The sequence below is a fragment of the Salvelinus fontinalis genome, chromosome 4, assembly GCF_029448725.1.
Source record: "Salvelinus fontinalis isolate EN_2023a chromosome 4, ASM2944872v1, whole genome shotgun sequence".
Classification (NCBI taxonomy): domain Eukaryota; kingdom Metazoa; phylum Chordata; class Actinopteri; order Salmoniformes; family Salmonidae; genus Salvelinus; species Salvelinus fontinalis.
In genome coordinates this window covers 77,139,654-77,159,315 of record NC_074668.1, presented here as the reverse complement: position 1 = coordinate 77,159,315, position 19,662 = coordinate 77,139,654, and the positions used below count along the sequence as shown (strand labels likewise).

Sequence of the window (19,662 nt, the reverse complement as noted above, 5' to 3'; positions counted from 1 at the left end):
CTGGATACTTTCTGGGATTGGGAGAGGGCAAACGGATCCTAGATCTGAGACTGCCAACTACAGTTTATGTACAGTTGTCATCGCTGCCACTGGATACCGTATCGCCCATCTCTCTCGCTCATCCCTTATGCATAAAAATACATACAAAGACAACGTTTGTTTAATTAAGCAGTTTCCACACAGGTACCATGTATTTTACTGTAATCTGCAATAAAGACAATTGTGCAGTTGCGATCTTCTTCATCTAACAAAATGTCCTTCCAGCAATTCTAACAAACCAGCAGCCAGCCACAGCTAGCCGAAGCAAAACATTTAGGTGAAATTAGGTGAAGGTGAAATTATTTGGTGCGGAAACTACTAAGTATTTCCAGTCGTGTCTGTGGCAAGTGTCAAAATAAAATCTCTATGACAAATAAAATATGTCCTAGGGACCATATGCTACTCTGTACTTGATGTCCCCCCAGACTAAAGCCTATTTTCATTGCCATAATAAAATGTGAGGTTTCTGAGTTTCTGTGAGAACTCCCACTTTATTACGTGCTGAAATGTAACGTGCTAAACAATTTCCTTACTACAGTATTTTGTTTAGTAATACATTTATTAATCAATGAAATTTGAAAAAAACAAACATAAATATTGTCTCTTTGACGTCAGATTAACTCCCACAATGCCTAGTAACACGCATGCGCATTTCACTCACGTACACTTTTTTAGACAGCGATCTATGATCAAAGATGGCGAGCACCTCAGACCTACTGGAAGATATGCTATTTTCTGAGGTGGATGAAAAAGCTGTGAGCGATTTAGTGGGCTCTTTGGAGTCACAACTTGTTGGACAAAGCAACCCTGCAGATACTCAGTCGGAAAACAGAGGTGCTGGGTCTACAGTCACTGCAAAGCATCACTTAGGGAAAACGCTACCAGCCCAAGTGGGTAACGTTACTACACTAGTACAGCAGCAGCAACAACAACAAGGACAACATAAAGCTGGGATGCACCAGGAGATGAACTCTAAACAAATTATCTTAGAGAAAACTGTTACATCTTCTTCGCTGAGTTCTATTCCGTCCTTTGAGGAAGCTTCTACCACTTCAGAGACTGGAGTAAACGCTACCAAGAGCGGTTTGCAATCACATGGAACATCATCTATCACAACAGTACCTGCATCTGGTGGTGTAGCAACTTATCCGCTTGTCAACAGCATCAGCAGCAGCACCAGCCGAGGTTCCGCTCTGGCTTCAGGTCAGACATCAACAGACATTGTCGATCATCCAAGAAAACGTATAACTGCATCGTTACGGAGTGCATCCGTGGGAATACAGAGTTTGAACGGTACCGGAGGAGCGGTAACGTCAAGGAATAATCCCCCTGCGGCGGGAACTGATGCGTTGATTAGCAGTGCAAGTGCAGCAAACTCAAGTCGGACCGTTGACGTTACATCTTGTGTAAATACAACGAATTTCACTTTATCTAACTCCAGCATTTCTTCAACTCAATCAGCGATTCCCCTGGATAAGGGGACTCCTACTATTGCTTTGCAAAGACTACCAAGTCACATTGTAGCGAGCATCGCACATAATGGAAATGGCACTACCGTCTCGGCCTTGGTTAAAGAAGGCGCGATAGGACCGATCACCTGTGCAGCAGCTTCGCAAGTGAACCACAAAAAAGAGGGTTCTGAAGCGAAGTCGGACGCTCCCGTACAGTCCAAAATAGTCATGTCCAGTCCGTTAGGTGTTGTCAATTCCGTAATAAACTCTGTTTCCTCTCCCTCTGCTGTTTTCAACCTAGCAGCGGCGACTACTGCAAGTCATGTTATGGCAAAGCCTGCAGTCAATGTTGTTGGACAAACAACAACGGTTGGAATGGTAAGGCCAGCGTCACCGTCTGTGGCCACCGCTACACACCCTCTGCTTCGACCGGGAGTCCCAGCGGCTCAAAGGATTGTAGCCCCCCAGCTGATTGTCAGACCCCCCCAACAACAACAGACGACCATTCAACTGCCTCCTGGGTTTACCATCCCACCGGGTAAGGTGTTAGAAGGATGAATTGCTCTTCTCTTCAAATCAGAGAGAGGGGAAATCTGCTCATATCAAAACAATGAAACTGGGCAGGTCTTTTTGAGAGCCCTGTGCTTTGTCATTACATCATTTCTGTACTTTAATGTAAAACATTACCTGGACATGTGATGTGTTCCTTCATTTCCCTGTTCACTTCCTGAAGATTCCCAAAGATGCAGCAGATTCTGAATGTGCTTTGGGCAAAGTAGCATTCATTTGATAAAACAACTGTCAATACAGATTACATCTGTAAATTCTATACAGATTAAAGGAGAAGTAGTTTTTACAAATAAATCTCTATTTTTTTATGTAAATGTCATCTTAAAGGGTCCAGACACCTTTTGTGTGAGATTTCACGTTTTTGAGAAACTTTCACCAAACAGCTAATCTCTTCTCCTCTTTGTGTAGTATAGGGGCCCTGAAAAAACACGAACAAAGGCTCCAAAAACAAATGTGTCCTTTTTTGTCAGTAGTGATGCCGAGCTTTAGATGTTTTACATATGAAATTGTGCCATTCCGAACTTTGTCCGCAACATTATAGAGCTTTGTTGTGACTCGGGAGATACATCTCCGTCCAATTTACAAGTAACCACCAAAATAAAGGAAACACTTGAATAAATGATGGATATGAAGTGTACTGAAAGCATGGGTTCTTACACACAGGAAGTTCCAGGCCCTTGTAGAATCTATGCCAAGGCACATTGAAGCTGTTCTTGCAGCTGGTGGTGTCCCAATGTGCTATTAAAATGCTTTATGTTGGTGTTTCCTTTTATTTTGGCAGTTACCTGTAGCAGCAGGCTACATGGAGAATGGAACAGCTGGATAGGGGAAACAGCTCGAGTTGTGCAAAAGGGAATATAACATTGCGGATAAAGTTTGGAATGACAATTTGTGTGCAACATCGAAAGAACTGCGTCACTATACTGAGAGCTTTTTTCTAAGAGGATGTATTTGCTTGTTTCTGGAGCCTTTGGTCATGCTTTTTCGGGGGCCCCATATTACACAAAATGGTTGAGGAAGTGATTTGTTGTTGGGGGTAAGTTTCTCAAACATGTGAAATCACCAAAAAAGTTGTCTGGACCCTGTAACATCCAATTTCCATTAAAAAAAAAATAGATTTGGTTGTAAAAAAAAAATATATATAAAAATATCCTTTACATCTGTATTGATTTTAGGTGAATTCTGTATAATGTTGAAGAAATATCTGAAATTGAATAAAGTTATTACATGATTCATGACACCCATTATCAACACAACACAAAGATCACAACCAAGACTGCATGTGAGCAAAATGTTCGCTGCTCAGTTGGTATGGTGACAACAATGCCTACTGGTATACTGAATATAATATACAGTATATTTCAATGGCATTGACAATATGACGGAACACAGTACACAATGGCATGCATCATTCCAGTTCTAGGAAAGTTCCACAAATCTGTTTGATATCACCCAATCAAATGACTTTTCTGACATCACAAGCATGTACATATTTTGCCAATGGGCAAGTTTAATGAAGTGGCAGGACATAGACAACACACCAGACATGATCTCCTCTATTGGTATTCATCTCTCAAAGTTGTTACCATGAGCTGCATGAGGCATGTGAAAGAGCCACTGAAGTTCTTAAAGAAACAATATCACTGTGTTGGCCCAGCAGACGGATAGGCCTACTCCTGCATTTTGTATGCACTCATTATTTTTTACATTTTTATTTTTTTACTTCACCTTTATTTAACCAGGTAGGCCAGTTGAGAACAAGTTCTCATTTACAACTGCGACCTGGCCAAGATAAAGCAAAGCAGTGTGACAAAAACAACAACACAGAGTTACACATAAACAAACATACAGTCAATAACAGAAAAGAAAAATAGAAACATCTATGTACAATGATTACAATTTAGCATTAATACTGGAGTGATAGATGTGCAGATTATGAATGTGCAAGAAGAGATACTTGGGTGCAAGAGGGTAAGTAATAATATGGGGATGAGGTAGACGGGTGTGCTGTGTACAGGTACAGTGATTGGTAAGCTGCTCAGACAGCTAATGCTTAAAGTTAGGGAGGGAGATATAAGACTCCAGCTTCAGAGATTTTTGCAATTCGTTCCAGTCATTGGCAGCAGAGAACTGGAAGGAATGACGGCCAAAGGAAGTGTTGGCTTTGGGGATGACCAGTGAAATATACCTGCTGGAGTGTGCTATGGGTGGGTGTTGCAATGGTGACCAGTGAGCTAAGATAAGGCGGGGCTTTACCTAGCAAACACTTATAGCTGACCTGGAGCCAGTGGGTTTGGCGACGGATATGTAGTGAGGGCCAGCCAATGATAGCATACAGGTTGCAGTGGTGGGTAGTATTTGGGACTTTTGGTGATAAAACGGATGGCACTGTGATAGACTACATCCATTTTGCTGAGTAGAGTGTTGGGGGCTATTTTGTAAATTACATCGCCGAAGTCAAGGATTGGTAGGATGGTCAGTTTTACGAGGATATGTTTGGCGGCATGAGTGAAGGAGGCTTTGTTGCGAAATAGGAAGCAGATTCTAGATTTAATTTTGGATTGGAGATGCTTAATGTGAGTCTGGAAGGAGAGTTTACAGTAGCCAGACACCTAGGTATTTGTAGTTCTCCACATATTCTAGGTCAGAACCGTCCAGAGTAGTGATGCTAGTCGGGCGGGAGGGTGCGGGCAGTGATCGGTTGAAGAGCATGCACTTAGTTTTACTGGCATTTAAAAGCAGTTCGAGGCCACTGAAGGAGTGTTGTATGGTGTTGAAGCTCGTTTGGAGGTTTGTTAACACAGTGTCCAAAGAAGGGCCAGGTGCATACAGAATGGTGTCGTCTGCGTAGAGGTGGATCAGAGAATCACCAGCAGCAAGAGCGACATCATTGATATATACAAAGAAAAGAGTCGGCCCGAGAATTGAACCCTGTGGCACACCCATAGAGACTGCCAAAGGTCCGGACAACAGGCCCTCCGATTTGACACACTGAACTCTATCTGAGAAGTAGTTTGTGAACGAGGCGAGGCAGTCATTTGAGAAGCCAAGGCTATTGAGTCTGCCGATAAGAATGAGGTGATTAACAGAGTCGAAAGCCTTGGCCAGGTTGATGAAGACGGCTGCACAGTACTGTCTTTTATCGATGGCGGTTATGATATCATTTAGGACCTTGAGCGTGGCTGAGGTGCACCCATGAAAAAAAAATTTTTTTTATCGACACCGACAATACTGATCACTTATCGCAGGCATTTTGCTGATATTGTTCATTACGATAAGTAGCCTATATTAGAGAAATGTGAAGTTTGAAATTAAATAATTTTACTAATATGGGTGATTGTTAATGGGACAATTGATGGCTACAACCATCAAACTAGTAGTTTAAAGGAAAATAAAAAAAACTGGTGCACCTTAATGTTATAAACTTAGTTTTATTTATCGTTATTGCATCAATTCAGGCAATTTATCGCAATACGGATTTTTGTCCATATCGCCCAGCTCTAGTGGAGATTAGACTTACCACTGTCATATAATACTCTCAAAGTTACACATTTTAAAATAAACAAATAGCAGGATATGCATACCTCTGATATGATATATTCTGATTTGCAGAATCATTCAAACCTCAGTTAAATGGAGAAGAGACGTTTCATGGAGTGCAGGGAACTCCTGGCCCAGAGCATATCACTGTCTGGCAATTCATGAGTTTATGAGCATTTCTCAACCGCTAGACCATATTGCATCTCATCTCACCAATACATGCCTGAAGACAATCCACTGTGAGTGCTGCATATGTGCTCAGCGTGGCGCATGATTAGGTCTCTATGTGTTTGCAAGCGCTAAATGAACAGTCTGAATGAATCCATGCTGTGTGCATTTAAAAACAATGAGCCAGTCATGCTCTGATGATTTGAGGCTCACTTTTATGACTGAGATTGAGGTTGTGTCTAAAGGACTTAGTGTTCTGATTGCCTGCTTTCAGAGGATTCAATTGAGGTTACTTGTTTATGAGTTGAAGGTGGCAAGTTGAAGTTCACCTGTTGTTTAGCAAGTTCATCTGATCTATTTTTCTAACTCTGGGGTTTGAATGAGTAAGCACCTGTCTATGAGGCTGTTCAGGCAGGCTCAGAACAGTGAAGGGGACAGATCACATGCAACGTGTGCTGTTTAAGAGACTATTTGGTTATGTTATTAAACCTAATTTTACCAGGTAAGTTGACTGAGAACACATTCTCATTTACGGCAACAACCTGTGGAATAGTTACAGAGGAGGGGGGATGATTAGGTGGCCATGATGGTATGAGGGCCAGATTGGGAATTTAGCCAGGACGCTGGAGTTAACACCCCTACTTTTATGATAAGAGCCATGGGATCTTTACTGACCATGGAGGTGGCGTTTACACAGGCAGCCTAATTCAGATATTTTGGTATGTTGACTGATCAGATCAGTTCTGAAAAATATCTGATGTCAAATAAAATTGTATTTGTCACATACTTTGTAAACATCAGGTGTAGACTAACAGTGCAATGCTTACGGATCTTTTCCAACAACAAAGTTAAAGATAAAATTACAAATACTGACACAAGGAATGAATAAACAGTGAATAAAATGTTTAAATAAAGAGTTAAAATGACATTGCTACTATATACATGGAGTACCAATACCGAGTCGATGTGCAGGGTTACGACGTAGTTGAGGTGACTATTCAATGCCTTCAGAAACTAATCACACCCTTTGACCTTTTCCACATTTTATGGTGTTACAGCCTGAATTCAAAATGGATTAAAAAAAGAAGACTTCTCACCCATCTACACACAATACCTCATAATGACAAAGTGAATACATGTTTTAGAAATTGTAGCAAATGTATTGAAAATGAAATACAGAAATATCTCATTTAAATACTTTGTAGAAGCAGCTTGGTAGAGATTACAGCTGTGAGTCTTTCTAGGTAAGTCTCTAAGAGCTTTCCACACCTGGATTGTGCAACATTTGCACAGTATTCTTTTTGAAATTCTTCGAGCTCTGTCAAATTGATTGTTGATCATTGCTAGACAACCATTTTCAGGTCTTACCATAGACTTTCAAATAGATAAGTCAAAACTGTCACTCAGGAACATTCACTGTCTTCTTGGTAAGTAGCTTCAGAGTAGATTTGGCATTGTGTTTTAGGTTATTGTCCTTGTGAAAAGTGAATTAATCTTCCAGTGTCTGATGGAAAGCAGACTAAACCAGGTTTTCCTCTAGGATTTTCCCTGTGCTTATCTCCTTTCCATTTCTGTTTTATCCTGAAAAACTCCCCTGTCCTTAATGATTACAAGCAGACCCATAACACGATGCAGCCACCACTATGCTTGAAAATATGGAGAGTGGTACTCAGAACACATTAATATTGGATTTGCCCCAAACACAACACTTTGTATACAGGACAAAAAGTGAATTGCTTTGCCACATTTTTTGCAGTATTAGTTTAGTGCCTTGTTGCAAACAGGATGCAAGTTTTGGAATATTTGTATTATGTACTTCAGAGGAGGCTGTTAGGAGGAACTAAAGGAGGACGGGCTCACCATAAAGACTGGAATGGAGTTGATGGAATGGTATCAAACACATCAACCAAATAGAAACCACATGTTTGACGCCATTTCATTTATTCAATTCTAGACATTACAATGAGCCCGTCCTTTTTTAGCTCCTCCCATCAGCCTCCTCTGATGTACAGGCTTCCTTATTTTCACTCTCTCAATTAGGTTAGTATTGTGGAGTAACTACAGTCTTGTTGGTTCATCCTCAGTTTTCTGCCATCACAGCCATTCAACTTTAACTGTTTTAACATCTGCTTTGGCCTCATGGTGAAATCCCTGAGCAGTTTCCTTCCTCTCCATTAACTGAGTTAGGAAGGACGCCGGTATCTTTGTGAGTGGGTGTATTGATACACCATCCAAAGTGTAGTTAATAACTTCACCATGCTCAAAGGGATATTCAATGTCTGCTTTTTTAAAATCTTTACACATCTACCAATAGGTGCAGTTCTTTGCGAGGCATTGGAAAACCTCCCAGGTCTTTGTTGTTGAATCTGTGTTTGAAATGCACTGCTCGACTGAAGGACATTATAGATAATTGTATGCATGGGTACAGAGATGAGGTAGTCATAAAAAATCATGTTAAACACTATTATTGAACACAGAATGAGTCCATGCAACTTATTATGTGACTTCTTAAGTACATTTTTACTCCAGAATTTATTTAGGCTTGCCATAACAAAGGGGTTGAACACTTATTGACTCAAGAAATTTCAGCTTTTCATTTTTTATTAATTTGTAACATTTAGAAAAACATAATTCCACTTTGACATTATGGGGTATTGCTTGTAGGCCAGTAACAAAACATCTACATTGAATCTACTGTATTTTAAATTCAGGCTGTAATTGTGTAGTGTATGTATGTGTTGGGGTGTAGGTACAGTATGTATGAGTGTGTGGGTAGAGTCCAGTGTGTGTGCGTAGAGTGCAAGAGAGTAAAAGGGTCAATGCAGATAGTCTGAGTATCCATTTGATTAGCTACTTAGCAGACTTATGGTTTGGGAATAGAAGCTGTTCAGGGTCCTGTTGTTTCCAGACTTGGTGCATTGGTACTGCTTGCTGTGCGGTACTATAGCAGAGAGAAAAGTCAATGGCTTGGGTGGCTGGAATCTTTGAAACATTTTTGGGTTTTCCTCTGACAACGCCTGGAATAGAGGTCCTGGATGGCAGCTCGCCCCCAGTGATGTACAAGGCCTTACTCACCACCCTCTGTAGCGCCTTGCGGTCAGGTGCCATGCAGTTGCCGTACAGTTGCCATACCAAGTGGTGATGCAGCCAGTCAAGATGCTCTCAATGGTGTATCTGTATTACTTTGAGGATCTGAACACGTTCATTCTTTAGAGCAGGATTTCCCAAAGTCCTCCCTCCCGTTTTGTTTTTTGCCCTAGCACTACACAGCTGATTCAAATAATCAAAGCTTGACGATGAATGAGTTGGTTATTTGAATCAGCTGTGTAGTGCTAGGGTAAAAACCAAAACGTGCACCTGGGGGGCCCCACGACCGAGTTTGGGGAACCCTGCCTTAGAGGAACTTGATGTGAAAGGATCTGATGTGATTGGTCAAAATACCAATTAGTGGAAAGCATTTCAGAATGGAGCTTCCTGTGTAAACGCAGGCAGAGAGTCAGGACATCTGTTTAACGTCCCATCCAAAATTCTGCACCCTACACAGGGCAATGTGCCAAATCACTGTCCTGGGGCATTGGGATATTTTTAAGACCAGAGGAAAGAGTGCCTCTTACCAGCCCTCCAACACTATCTGGTATCCCATCCAGGGACTGACCAGGACCAACGCTGCTTAGCTTCAGAGGCAAATCAGCAGGGAGATGCAGGGTGGTATGTTGCAGTTTCAGTTGTTCCTCCGCAGAGATCTACACATATTGTAAGTCACATAGGGTCTACTTGTGTTTGGACATTACTCTTATAGCAGCATACCCATTAGCCTACACAAAATGTTCAATGATTAAATTAGCTTTTGTGTGTTAGTGATTTTTTTTTAGTATAATATAGTTACATTTTCAATGAGTCTCTGAGTTAATCTAGAGGAGGTTTATGGAAATCTTTTTGAGGCATTTATGTTCAGTAACAGATACACTGTGTAATAAAAGCTCTATCATTTCTCATTCTATTTGATGCTGATGTAAATGGAATGTACTGCTCTCATGGGCAGATTGAATATGGCATTAAGAAATCAGATTGGACATCAGAATTGATTCTACTGTTTCATAAATCCAACGTGATCTCCTTGTCACTGGTCTCCTTGTCACTTTCTAGGGTCACTATGTGACTGAAATAGGTGCATTTCATTGACAGCCAGCCCAGGTGCCTTTTAGGTCAGTGTATTGACTTTGACTGAGTATATTGTGTGTGATTGCTCTGTCTGCCCTCTAGGAATGGTGTTGGTGCGCACTGAGATGGGTCAGCTGGTGATGGTCCCACAGCAGGCCCTTGCCCAGGCACAGGCCCAAGCCCAGGCCCAGGCCCAGGCCCAGAACAACATCTCCCCCCGAACTGCCACCCCCACTGCAGGGGCCACCTTCAGAGCAACTACCCCACAGGTAAGAGTTACTACCCCCACTGTCACTACCACAGTGTGACATGCCCTTAGTTGTTATGTGAATCAGTTACACAGAGGAATATATTGATTCAAAAATATGGATTTAGTTCATTACATTGAAAAATACAGTTGCTGAATGTATATAGCCTCTGGCTTTTGGGAAACTCATCATTTGATATTCCTTATGATGGAAAGGCCTGTATTGCATAGGATGTTGAAGAGGTAATCTATTTCATAGAAGACTAATCTACATACTGGGCTGCTCTAGGTAGCTAGGTTTTACCATTAGATATAGTAGTAAAGAATTTGACTGTCAGATGTATGCAGACACATTCCCTGACATATCAAAAGAGATGAAGTGGTTATAGCCTGCCACCCAGCTGTCTCTCTGTAGTCTCACTTTACATTACTGAAGCCTCTGAGACAATTGGAAGAGATTTATGGTTGTCGTAACACTTTACATTATGTCCTTCTGGTAACTGTAATTGCTGTAGTAACAACATTGTATTTGTATGCGTATAGTGTAAACTGTCAACTGAAACTAATAAACAAAATATAATCTACCTGACTTACATTATATCAGTTTAGACATGTTAAATTTGTCAGCTCTTTTTTTAAATCAAGCTTTTATCCAGACTGGTCTGTATTTGACATAAATATTTGACTTTAGTATTGTGTTTTTATGGGTAATTATATAGTATTATTTTGATAGAGCAGTAGATCTGGATTAAGATCCTTATTTTAATGACTCTTCTGGGTCTCCTATTTTCATAAATTAAAGAGCTGCTAAATATTTCATAGACATTTGCTTATTATCACCTGTGGAAACATTATTAATTGCAGTGGCGATTTTAACATGTAAATCCTGGTGGGACAAATGTATTTTATTTATTTTTTGTATGCCAGCAAAGCCACAACACAACACAACACTAAACAATACATGAATTGCACTACAATGGGGAAAAATGGTGCCCACAAACTGTTAGGTCCTACATAAAGCTGTCCCAACAGCAGAGCTTTCTTTTCAGCTTCATGAATCGTTAACACCGCTACACCATCAGCGGAGCCTTGTCTGGGAAACGAAACAGTTAATTCAGCCTCATTTACTGCCATTTAAAAAAACATACACTACTGTTCAAAAGTTTGGGGTCACTTAGAAATATCCTTGTTTTTGAAAGAAAAGCAAATTTTTTGTCCATTAAAATAACATTGAATTGATCAGAAATACAGTGTAGACATTGTTAATGTTGTAAATGACTATTGTAGCTGGAAACGGCAGATTTTTAATGGAATATCTACATAGGTGTACAGAGGCCCATTATCAGCAACCATCACTCTGGTGTTCCACTGACACATTGTGTTAGCTAATCCAAGTTTATAATTTTAAAAGGCTAATTGATCATTAGAAAACCCTTTTGCAATTATGTTAGCACAGCTGAAGGCTGTTGTTCTGATTAAAGAAGCAATAAAACTGGCCTTCATTAGACTAGTTGAGTATCTGGAGCATCAGCATTTGTGGGTTCAATTACAGGCTCAAAATGTCCAGAAACAAATAACCTTCTGAAACACGTCAGTCTATTCTTGTTCTGAGAAATGGAGGCTATTCCATGCGAGAAATTGCCAAGAAACTGAAGATTGGGTACAACGCTGTGTACTACTCCCTTCACAGAACAGCGCAAACTGGCTGTAATCAGAATAGAAAGAGGAGTGGGAGGCCCCGGTGCACAAGTGAGTAAAAGGACAAGTACATTAAAGTGTCAAGTTTGAGAAACAGATGCCTCACAAGTCCTCAACTGGCAGCTTCATTAAATAGTACCCGCAAAACACCAGTCTCAACGTCAACAGTGAAGAGGTGACTCCGGGATGCTGGCCTTCTAGGCAGAGTTGCAAAGAAAAAGCCATATCTTAGACTGGCCAATAAATAGAAAATATTAAGATGGGCAAAAGAACACAGACACTGGACAGAGGAACTCTGCCCTAGAAGGCCAGCATCCCGGAGTCGCCTCGTCACTGTTGACGTTGAGACTGGTGTTTTGCGGGTAATAGAACTGTTTGGCCATAATGACCATCGTTATGTTTGGAGGAAAAATGGGGACGCTTGCAAGCTGATGAACACCATCCCAACCATGAAGCACAGGGGTGGCAGCATCATGTTGTGGGGGTGCTTTGCTGCAGGAGGGACTGGTGCACTTCACAAAATAGATAGCATCATGAGGACGGAAAATTATGTGGATATATTGAAGCAACATCTCAAGACATCAGTCAGGAAGTTAAAGCTTGGTCGCAAGTGGGTCTTAAAATGGACAATGACCCAAAGCATACTTCCAAAGTTGTGGCAAAATGGCTTAAGGACAACAAAGTCAAGGTATTTTAGTGGCCATCACAAAGCCCTGGCCTCAATCCTATAGAAAATTTGTGGGCAGAACTAAAAAAAAGCGTGTGCGAGCAAGGAGGCCTACAAACCTGACTCAGTTACACCAGCTCTGTCAGGAGGAATGGGCCAAAATTCACCCAACTTATTGTGGGAAGCTTGTGGAAGGCTACCCGAAACATTTAAGGCTACTTGAAACGTTTGACCCAAGTTAAACAATTTAAAGGCAATGCTACCAAATATTAATTGAGTGTATGTAAACTTCTGACCCACTGGGAATGTGATGAAAGAAATAAAAGCTGAAATAAATAATTTTCTCTACTATTATTATTATTCTGACATTTCACATTCTTAAAATAAAGTGGTGTTCCTAACTGACCTAAGACAGGGAATTTTTTGTAAGATTAAATGTCAGGAATTGTGAAAAACTGAGTTTAAATGAATTTGGCTAAGGTGTATGTTAACTTCCGACTTCAACTGTAGATATTCCATAAAAAATCAGACGTTTCCAGCTACAATAGTCATTTACGACATGAACAATGTCTACACTGTATTTCTGATCAATTTGATGTTATTTTAATGGACAAAAAAACTGTTTTTCTTATAAAAACAAGGACATTTCTATGTGACCCCAAACTTTTGAATGGTAGTGAAGCTGAAATGGCTGACTTGCATAAACAAATGTGTTTTCTACTGACAATTGAGATGTACAAGCTATGGCATAAGGGAATGATAAGCGGATAAGAGGCAATCTGTTATTTCGATTAAGACATTAATGAGCGAGCAAAGACAAACATAGTCTATATAACTATTTGTTCAGCACTTTTGAAATGTACAGCGTCAGAATTTAGAACGTAGGCCTTTCTTACAGTATTTTCCCTGTACACCAAGTCAGAACCGTAGGATAGATAAAGGGGGCATATAAGCAGACAATGAAATCTCTTACAACATTCAATGATATTTCTCTAAGACAGGCTATAGGCTACATGTGAACCACCAGTTATGAGGGGGAAGGGACCAAAGTATTAGAGTGAGGCACACTGTCTGCTAGCAGCTTACTACATAACATAGACTAAGTATTACTTTCTTAGCTACAGTATACATATCTCCCTGGCCTATTACATAATTTATGCAGCAGCATACAAGACATTTTTGGACTCACCATTGTTGTGCTGCTCACTTGAACAGGAAGGTGGCGCAGCGGTCCTTCTTGTGGGCAAATTTTGTCATAAAACTTTGTTATCAAAGTCTGGCATTCTCTGGATTTATGGTGCTGTCAAGACAACTGGGAACTGGGGGAAAAAACAAGGTTGAATCATTACGTCAGTGATTTTCAGGTCGGAGCTCTAGAAAGAGACCCAAGTTTCCGACTAGAATTCCGAGTTGGATGACCGTTGAAAACATATTTTCCCAGTCTGAGCTCGTTTTTTTCTGAGTTCCCAGTTGTCTTGAACTCACTGACATCTGAGATTTCCCAGTTCCGAGTTTCCAGTTGTTTTGAACGCGGCAGAAGTCATGCTAATGAATTGACAGCATGCCCAATGTATTCAACCTCTTCTGGCCCATGCGTGTGAATGTAAAAAATTTTAAGCTTGGAAATTAGACCCTTAAACCCAGACTTGGACCACACACCCTCTCCACCGAATAGCAGGCAGGGGAAGCAAAATAGTAAATTATTTTCAACGCTTGCAGGTATTCACTGATTTCTTACAAACCACTCATTATTGAATTTGCGATTTCTAACTTGTTGTGTAATGTTTATGTCCAATGGCCGATAAGCACCGATACATTTGATCTATAATTCCTCTTCATATGACAATGATTGAAAAGGATTTGCCAGTAGATTGTCGACGTGATTCATGATGATGACTGCTTGTCTAGCTTGCCAGCTAAGATTTTGAAAGTATGATGTTGACATGATCAGTCCAATCAAAGCTACGGTAGATACAGTATAACGTGATTTGACGTAATTTTATCTGTGGCCAATGACCTTGAGCCTTCTTGGATGGGCACTTCATCATGTAAATCTATGTCAGCATTCAAGGGGGATTGAACTGCCTAGCTCACCCTGTAGATTCTGCGGTGACGTAGTGTCCCCATGAGTGACAGAACACTGAGCCAATCCTGGCGCAACTAGAGAAGATTACCAACGCCTACGCTCTGTATTTTCCGCTGGCTGCCCTTCCACCACAGAAAGCGCTGAGCTAGGCTGAAACACCTGCACTTTGGAGCTGCCTTACTCAAGAAAGCAAAAAAGAGACCATGTTTGTATGCAGCTTTATTAATTTGTTATATATTTTTTTGCATTGTTTGCAAACTGATATGTGACACGTCTTAATGCTAAAATAACATGCCAAACAGGCAGCTCATTTTTTTGTCGCCTCTGATTCATTGTGAAGCTTATTGTATTGAATCCAGAATGTGGTAGGAGGACTAACATGTTTCACAACTCTTGTTGGACAACTTGTCAGTAGATGTGTCTGCTGAATTTGACTGTGCTTGACAAAAGTTGATTTTGTATACTCTGTTGTCAAAGTGTCTACTTTGAACAGAAAGGGTTGGAAGAATGGCAATTTGACGAACTGAAATGAGATACCAGGGGGGTTTTGTCACCAAAGCCCCATATACTACCCACCACTGGGACCTGTATGCTCTCGTTGGCTGGCCCTCGCTTCATATTCGTCACCTACCTGGTTAAATAAAGGTGAAATAAAAATAAAATAAATATCCTGTCTGGTACCTGCAAACAATAACATATAAACACCACCAGGGGGAAGCATTTCCTTGACTTGCATAATTCAGCTGAACAAAAATGCATTGCACTTCCTTTGATTACCATTGGGTGTCATTATGCCAGTATTTAGCCTCTAATTCTGTGTGATTGCAAGTCAGTAAATTGTTACTCATTTGAAAAATTATAGCATTATAGAATTATTAAAAATATATACGTTACAATTACAATGTAAATGGTAATTGCATTGTAATAACCTAAGTAGGTGTTTGTTACTGGAGGACTCAGCACCACTAGACACTGGTACCAGTAGGCTCAGACTTATTTTCACATGAGCCGTAGAAATTAAGACGGTTATCTTTGAGTTGCTGAACTTGTTATCCTTCTTCCTACCTGCTCATCCTGATATAAACACTGTAACAAGGTATTGCAGAGTTGGTTGTGATAGTGATTTAGGTTCAGAGTGAATCGAAGGTTCAACACTGTCACTGATAGCAGATTAGTGAGCTGCCAGCATTGACATAAACATCAACACATGAAAAGAAGAGGAGCTGGAATATGAAAGGGAATGGGGTCTATTCCCGGTGCTCCTCTCCTCTCTGTCAGGCTGTCTGTCTCTCCTGTGACCGTGAGGGAAAACGGAAGGCATTCCAAGCCAAGCTCCTTCCTTCGACAAGTGTTAAATCATTCATCATCCAACTGCCTGATTGGCTTAAAAAGCTAACAACGCTTTAGCTGGTGAATGAGAAATGTGTTATGAAGGTATGGCTGGCAGGGCGATGCACTCCCCTGCTCTTCCCCCCTCGTGAGCCCCATTCTCTTCCCACCTAACTGCACATTCTTTGAGCCCACAAAACGAAGCTAAGGATAGACTTGGAGCGAGGAGCCCTCTTCATCTAAGCCCTTTCCCCTCTTCATTTCCCCCTTCATTCCCCCTTTTCCTGTCTCCCTTCTTCCCTCTCTCGGTTGTGTGTGTGTGTGTGTGTGTTTTATTTTTTTAATATATTTTTTTATAGAGGTCGACCGATTAATCGGAATGGCCGATTGTTCAACTTTTCATAACAATCTTAATTTTTGGACACCGATTTGGCCAATTTAAAAAAAAAAATGTTTTTTTTTTTTTTTTTTACACCTTTATTTAACTAGGCAAGTCAGTTAAGAACACATTCTTATTTTCATTGACGGCCTAGTAACGGTGGGTTAACTGCCTTGTTCAGGGGCAGAATGACAGATTTTTACCTTGTCAGCTCGGGGATTCAATCTTGCAACCTCACAGTTAACTAGTCCAACGCTCTAACCAACTGCCTGACTTTGCACTCCACGAGGAGCCTGCCTGTTACGCGAGTGCAGTAAGAAGCCAAGGTAAGTTGCTAGCTAGCATTAAACTTATCCTATAAAAAACAATCAATCATAATCACTAGTTAACTACACATGGTTGATGATATTACTCGTTTATCTAGCGTGTCCTGCGTTGCATATAATCGATGCGGTGCGCATTCGCGAAAAAGGACTGTCGTTGCTCCAACGTGTACCTAACCATAAACATCAATGCCTTTCTTAAAATCAAAACACAGAAGTATATATTTTTAAACCTGCATATTTAGCTAATAGAAATCCAGGTTAGCAGGCAATATTAACCAGGTGAAATTGTGTCACTTCTCTTGCGTTCATTGCACGCAGAGTCAGGGTATATGCAACAGTTTGGGCCCCCTGGCTCTTTGCGAACTAATTTGCCAGAATTTTACGTAATTATGACATAACATTGAAGGTTGTGCAATGTAACAGGAATATTTAGACTTATGGATGCCACCCGTTAGATAAAATACGGAACTGTTCCGTATTTCACTGAAAGAATAAACGTTTTGTTTTTGAGATGATAGTTTCCGGATTTGACCATATTAATGACCTAAGTCTCGTATTTCTGTGTGTTATTATAGTATAATTAAGTCTATGATTTCATATTTGATAGAGCAGTCTGACTGAGCGGTGGTCGGCAGCAGAAAGCTCGTAGAGCATTCATTCAATGTCACGCCCTGACCTTAGTTCCTTTTTTATGTCTCTATTTTGGTTTGGTCAGGGCGTGAGTTGGGGTGGACATTCTATGTTTTGTGTTCTATGTTTTCTATTTCTATGTGTTTGGCCGGGTGTGGTTCTCAATCAGAGGCAGCTGTCTATCGTTGTCTCTGATTGAGAACCATACTTAGGTAGCCTTTTCCCACCTGTGTTTTGTGGGTAGTTGTTTTCTGTCTTTGTGTCTGTACCAGACAGGACTGTTTCGTTTCATTCTCGTTGTTATTTTGTTTAGTGTTCTGTTTTTAATAAATGAACATGAACACTTACCACGCTGCGCTTTGGTCCGACTACTCTTCATCTGACGACGAAAATCGTTACATTCAAACAGCACTTTCGTGCATTTGCCAGCAGCTCTTTGCTGTGCTTCAAGCATTGCGCTGTTTATGACTTCAACTCCCGAGATTAGGCTGGCAATAACATCCAATAGTCCAAGGTATATGAAATACAAATGGTATAGAGAGAAATAGTCCTATAATTACTATAATAACTACAACCTAAATCTTCTTACCTGGGAATATTGAAGACTCATGTTAGAAGGAACCACCAGCTTTCATATGTTCTCATGTTCTGAGCAAGGAACTTAAACGTTAGCTTTTTTACATGGCAAATATTGCACTTTTACTTTCTTCTCCAACACTTTGTTTTTGCATTATTTAAACCAAATTGAACATGTTTCATTATATATTTGAGACTAAATTGCTTTTATTGATGTATTATATTAAGTTAAAATAAAAGTGTTCATTCAGTATTGTTGTAATTGTCATTATTACAAATATATATATAAAAATCGGCCGAGTAATCGGTATCAGCTTTTTTGGGTCCTCCAATAATCGGTATTGGTGTTGAAAAATCATAATCGGTCAACCTTTAATATATATATATGGGGAACCAGTGTGTTACTTAGTGCCCAGCCCTCCCACCAGCATGGTACTGTGTTAGTTAGTACCCAGCCCTCCCACCAGCATGGTACTGTGTTAGTTAGTACCCAGCCCTCCCACCAGTATGGTACTGTGTTAGTTAGTACCCAGCCCTCCCACCAGCATGGTACTGTGTTAGTTAGTGCCCAGCCCCAGCCCTCCTACCAGTGTGGTACTGTGTTAGTTAGTACCCAGCCCTCCCACCAGCATGGTACTGTGTTAGTTAGTACCCAGCCCTCCCACCAGCATGGTACTGTGTTAGTTAGTACCCAGCCCTCCCACCAGCATGGTACTGTGTTAGTTAGTGCCCAGCCCCAGCCCTCCTACCAGTGTGGTACTGTGTTAGTTAGCGCCCAGCCCCAGCCTTCCCACCAGCATGGTACTGTGTTAGTTAGCGCCCAGCCCCAGCCCTCCCACCAGCATGGTACTGTGTTACTTAGTGCCCAGCCCCTGCCCTCCCACCAGCATGGTACTGTGTTACTTAGTGCCCAGCCCTCCTACCAGTGTGGTACTGTGTTAGTTAGTGCCCAGCCCCAGCCCTCCCACCAGCATGGTACTGTGTTACTTAGTGCCCAGCCCCTGCCCTCCCACCAGCATGGTACTGTGTTACTTAGTGCCCAGCCCTCCTACCAGTGTGGTACTGTGTTAGTTAGTGCCCAGCCCCAGCCTTCCCACCAGCATGGTACTGTGTTACTTAGTGCCCAGCCCCTGCCCTCCCACCAGCATGGTACTGTGTTAGTTAGTGCCCTCCCTCCAGCATGGTACTGTGTTAGTTAGTGCCCTCCCACCAGCATGGTACTGTGTTAGTTAGTGCCCTCCCACCAGCATGGTACTGTGTTAGTTTGTGCCCTCCCACCAGCATGGTACTGTGTTACTTAATGCCCTCCCACCAGCATGGTACTGTGTTACTTAGTGCCCTCCAACCAGCATGGTACTGTGTTAGTTAGTGCCCTCCCACCAGCATGGTACTGTGTTAGTTAGTGCCCTCTCACCAGCATGGTACTGTGTTACTTAGTGCCCTCCCACCAGCATGGTACTGTGTTAGTTAGTGCCCTCCCACCAGCATGGTACTGTGTTAGTTTTTTCCCTCCCACCAGCATGGTACTGTGTTAGTTTTTTCCCTCCCACCAGCATGGTACTCTGTTACTTAGTACCCAGCCCTCCCACCAGCATGGTACTGTGTTAGTTAGTACCCAGCCTTCCCACCAGCATGGAACTCTGTTACTTAGTGCCCAGCCCTCCCACCAGCATGGTACTGTGTTAGTTAGTGCCCTTCCCTCCCACCAGCATGGTACTGTGTTAGTTTTTTCCCTCCCACCAGCATGGAACTCTGTTACTTAGTGCCCAGCCCTCCCACCAGCATGGTACTGTGT

General features: G+C 41.4%; 1 protein-coding gene across 2 annotated transcripts in view; it reads left to right on the top strand.

Moving 5' to 3' along the window:
- The first annotated feature begins 699 nt into the window (after nucleotides 1-699).
- LOC129854449 (transcription initiation factor TFIID subunit 4-like) overlaps nucleotides 700-19,662 on the top strand; it is a 102,872-nt gene continuing 83,909 nt past the window's right edge. For both annotated transcript variants that reach the window (XM_055921501.1, XM_055921500.1), the window contains exons 1-2: nucleotides 700-2,028; nucleotides 10,032-10,198. In XM_055921501.1, the coding sequence (XP_055777476.1) occupies nucleotides 735-2,028; nucleotides 10,032-10,198 (1,461 nt within the window). In that variant the 5' untranslated portion in view covers nucleotides 700-734. The remainder of the gene's footprint in view (nucleotides 2,029-10,031; nucleotides 10,199-19,662) is intronic.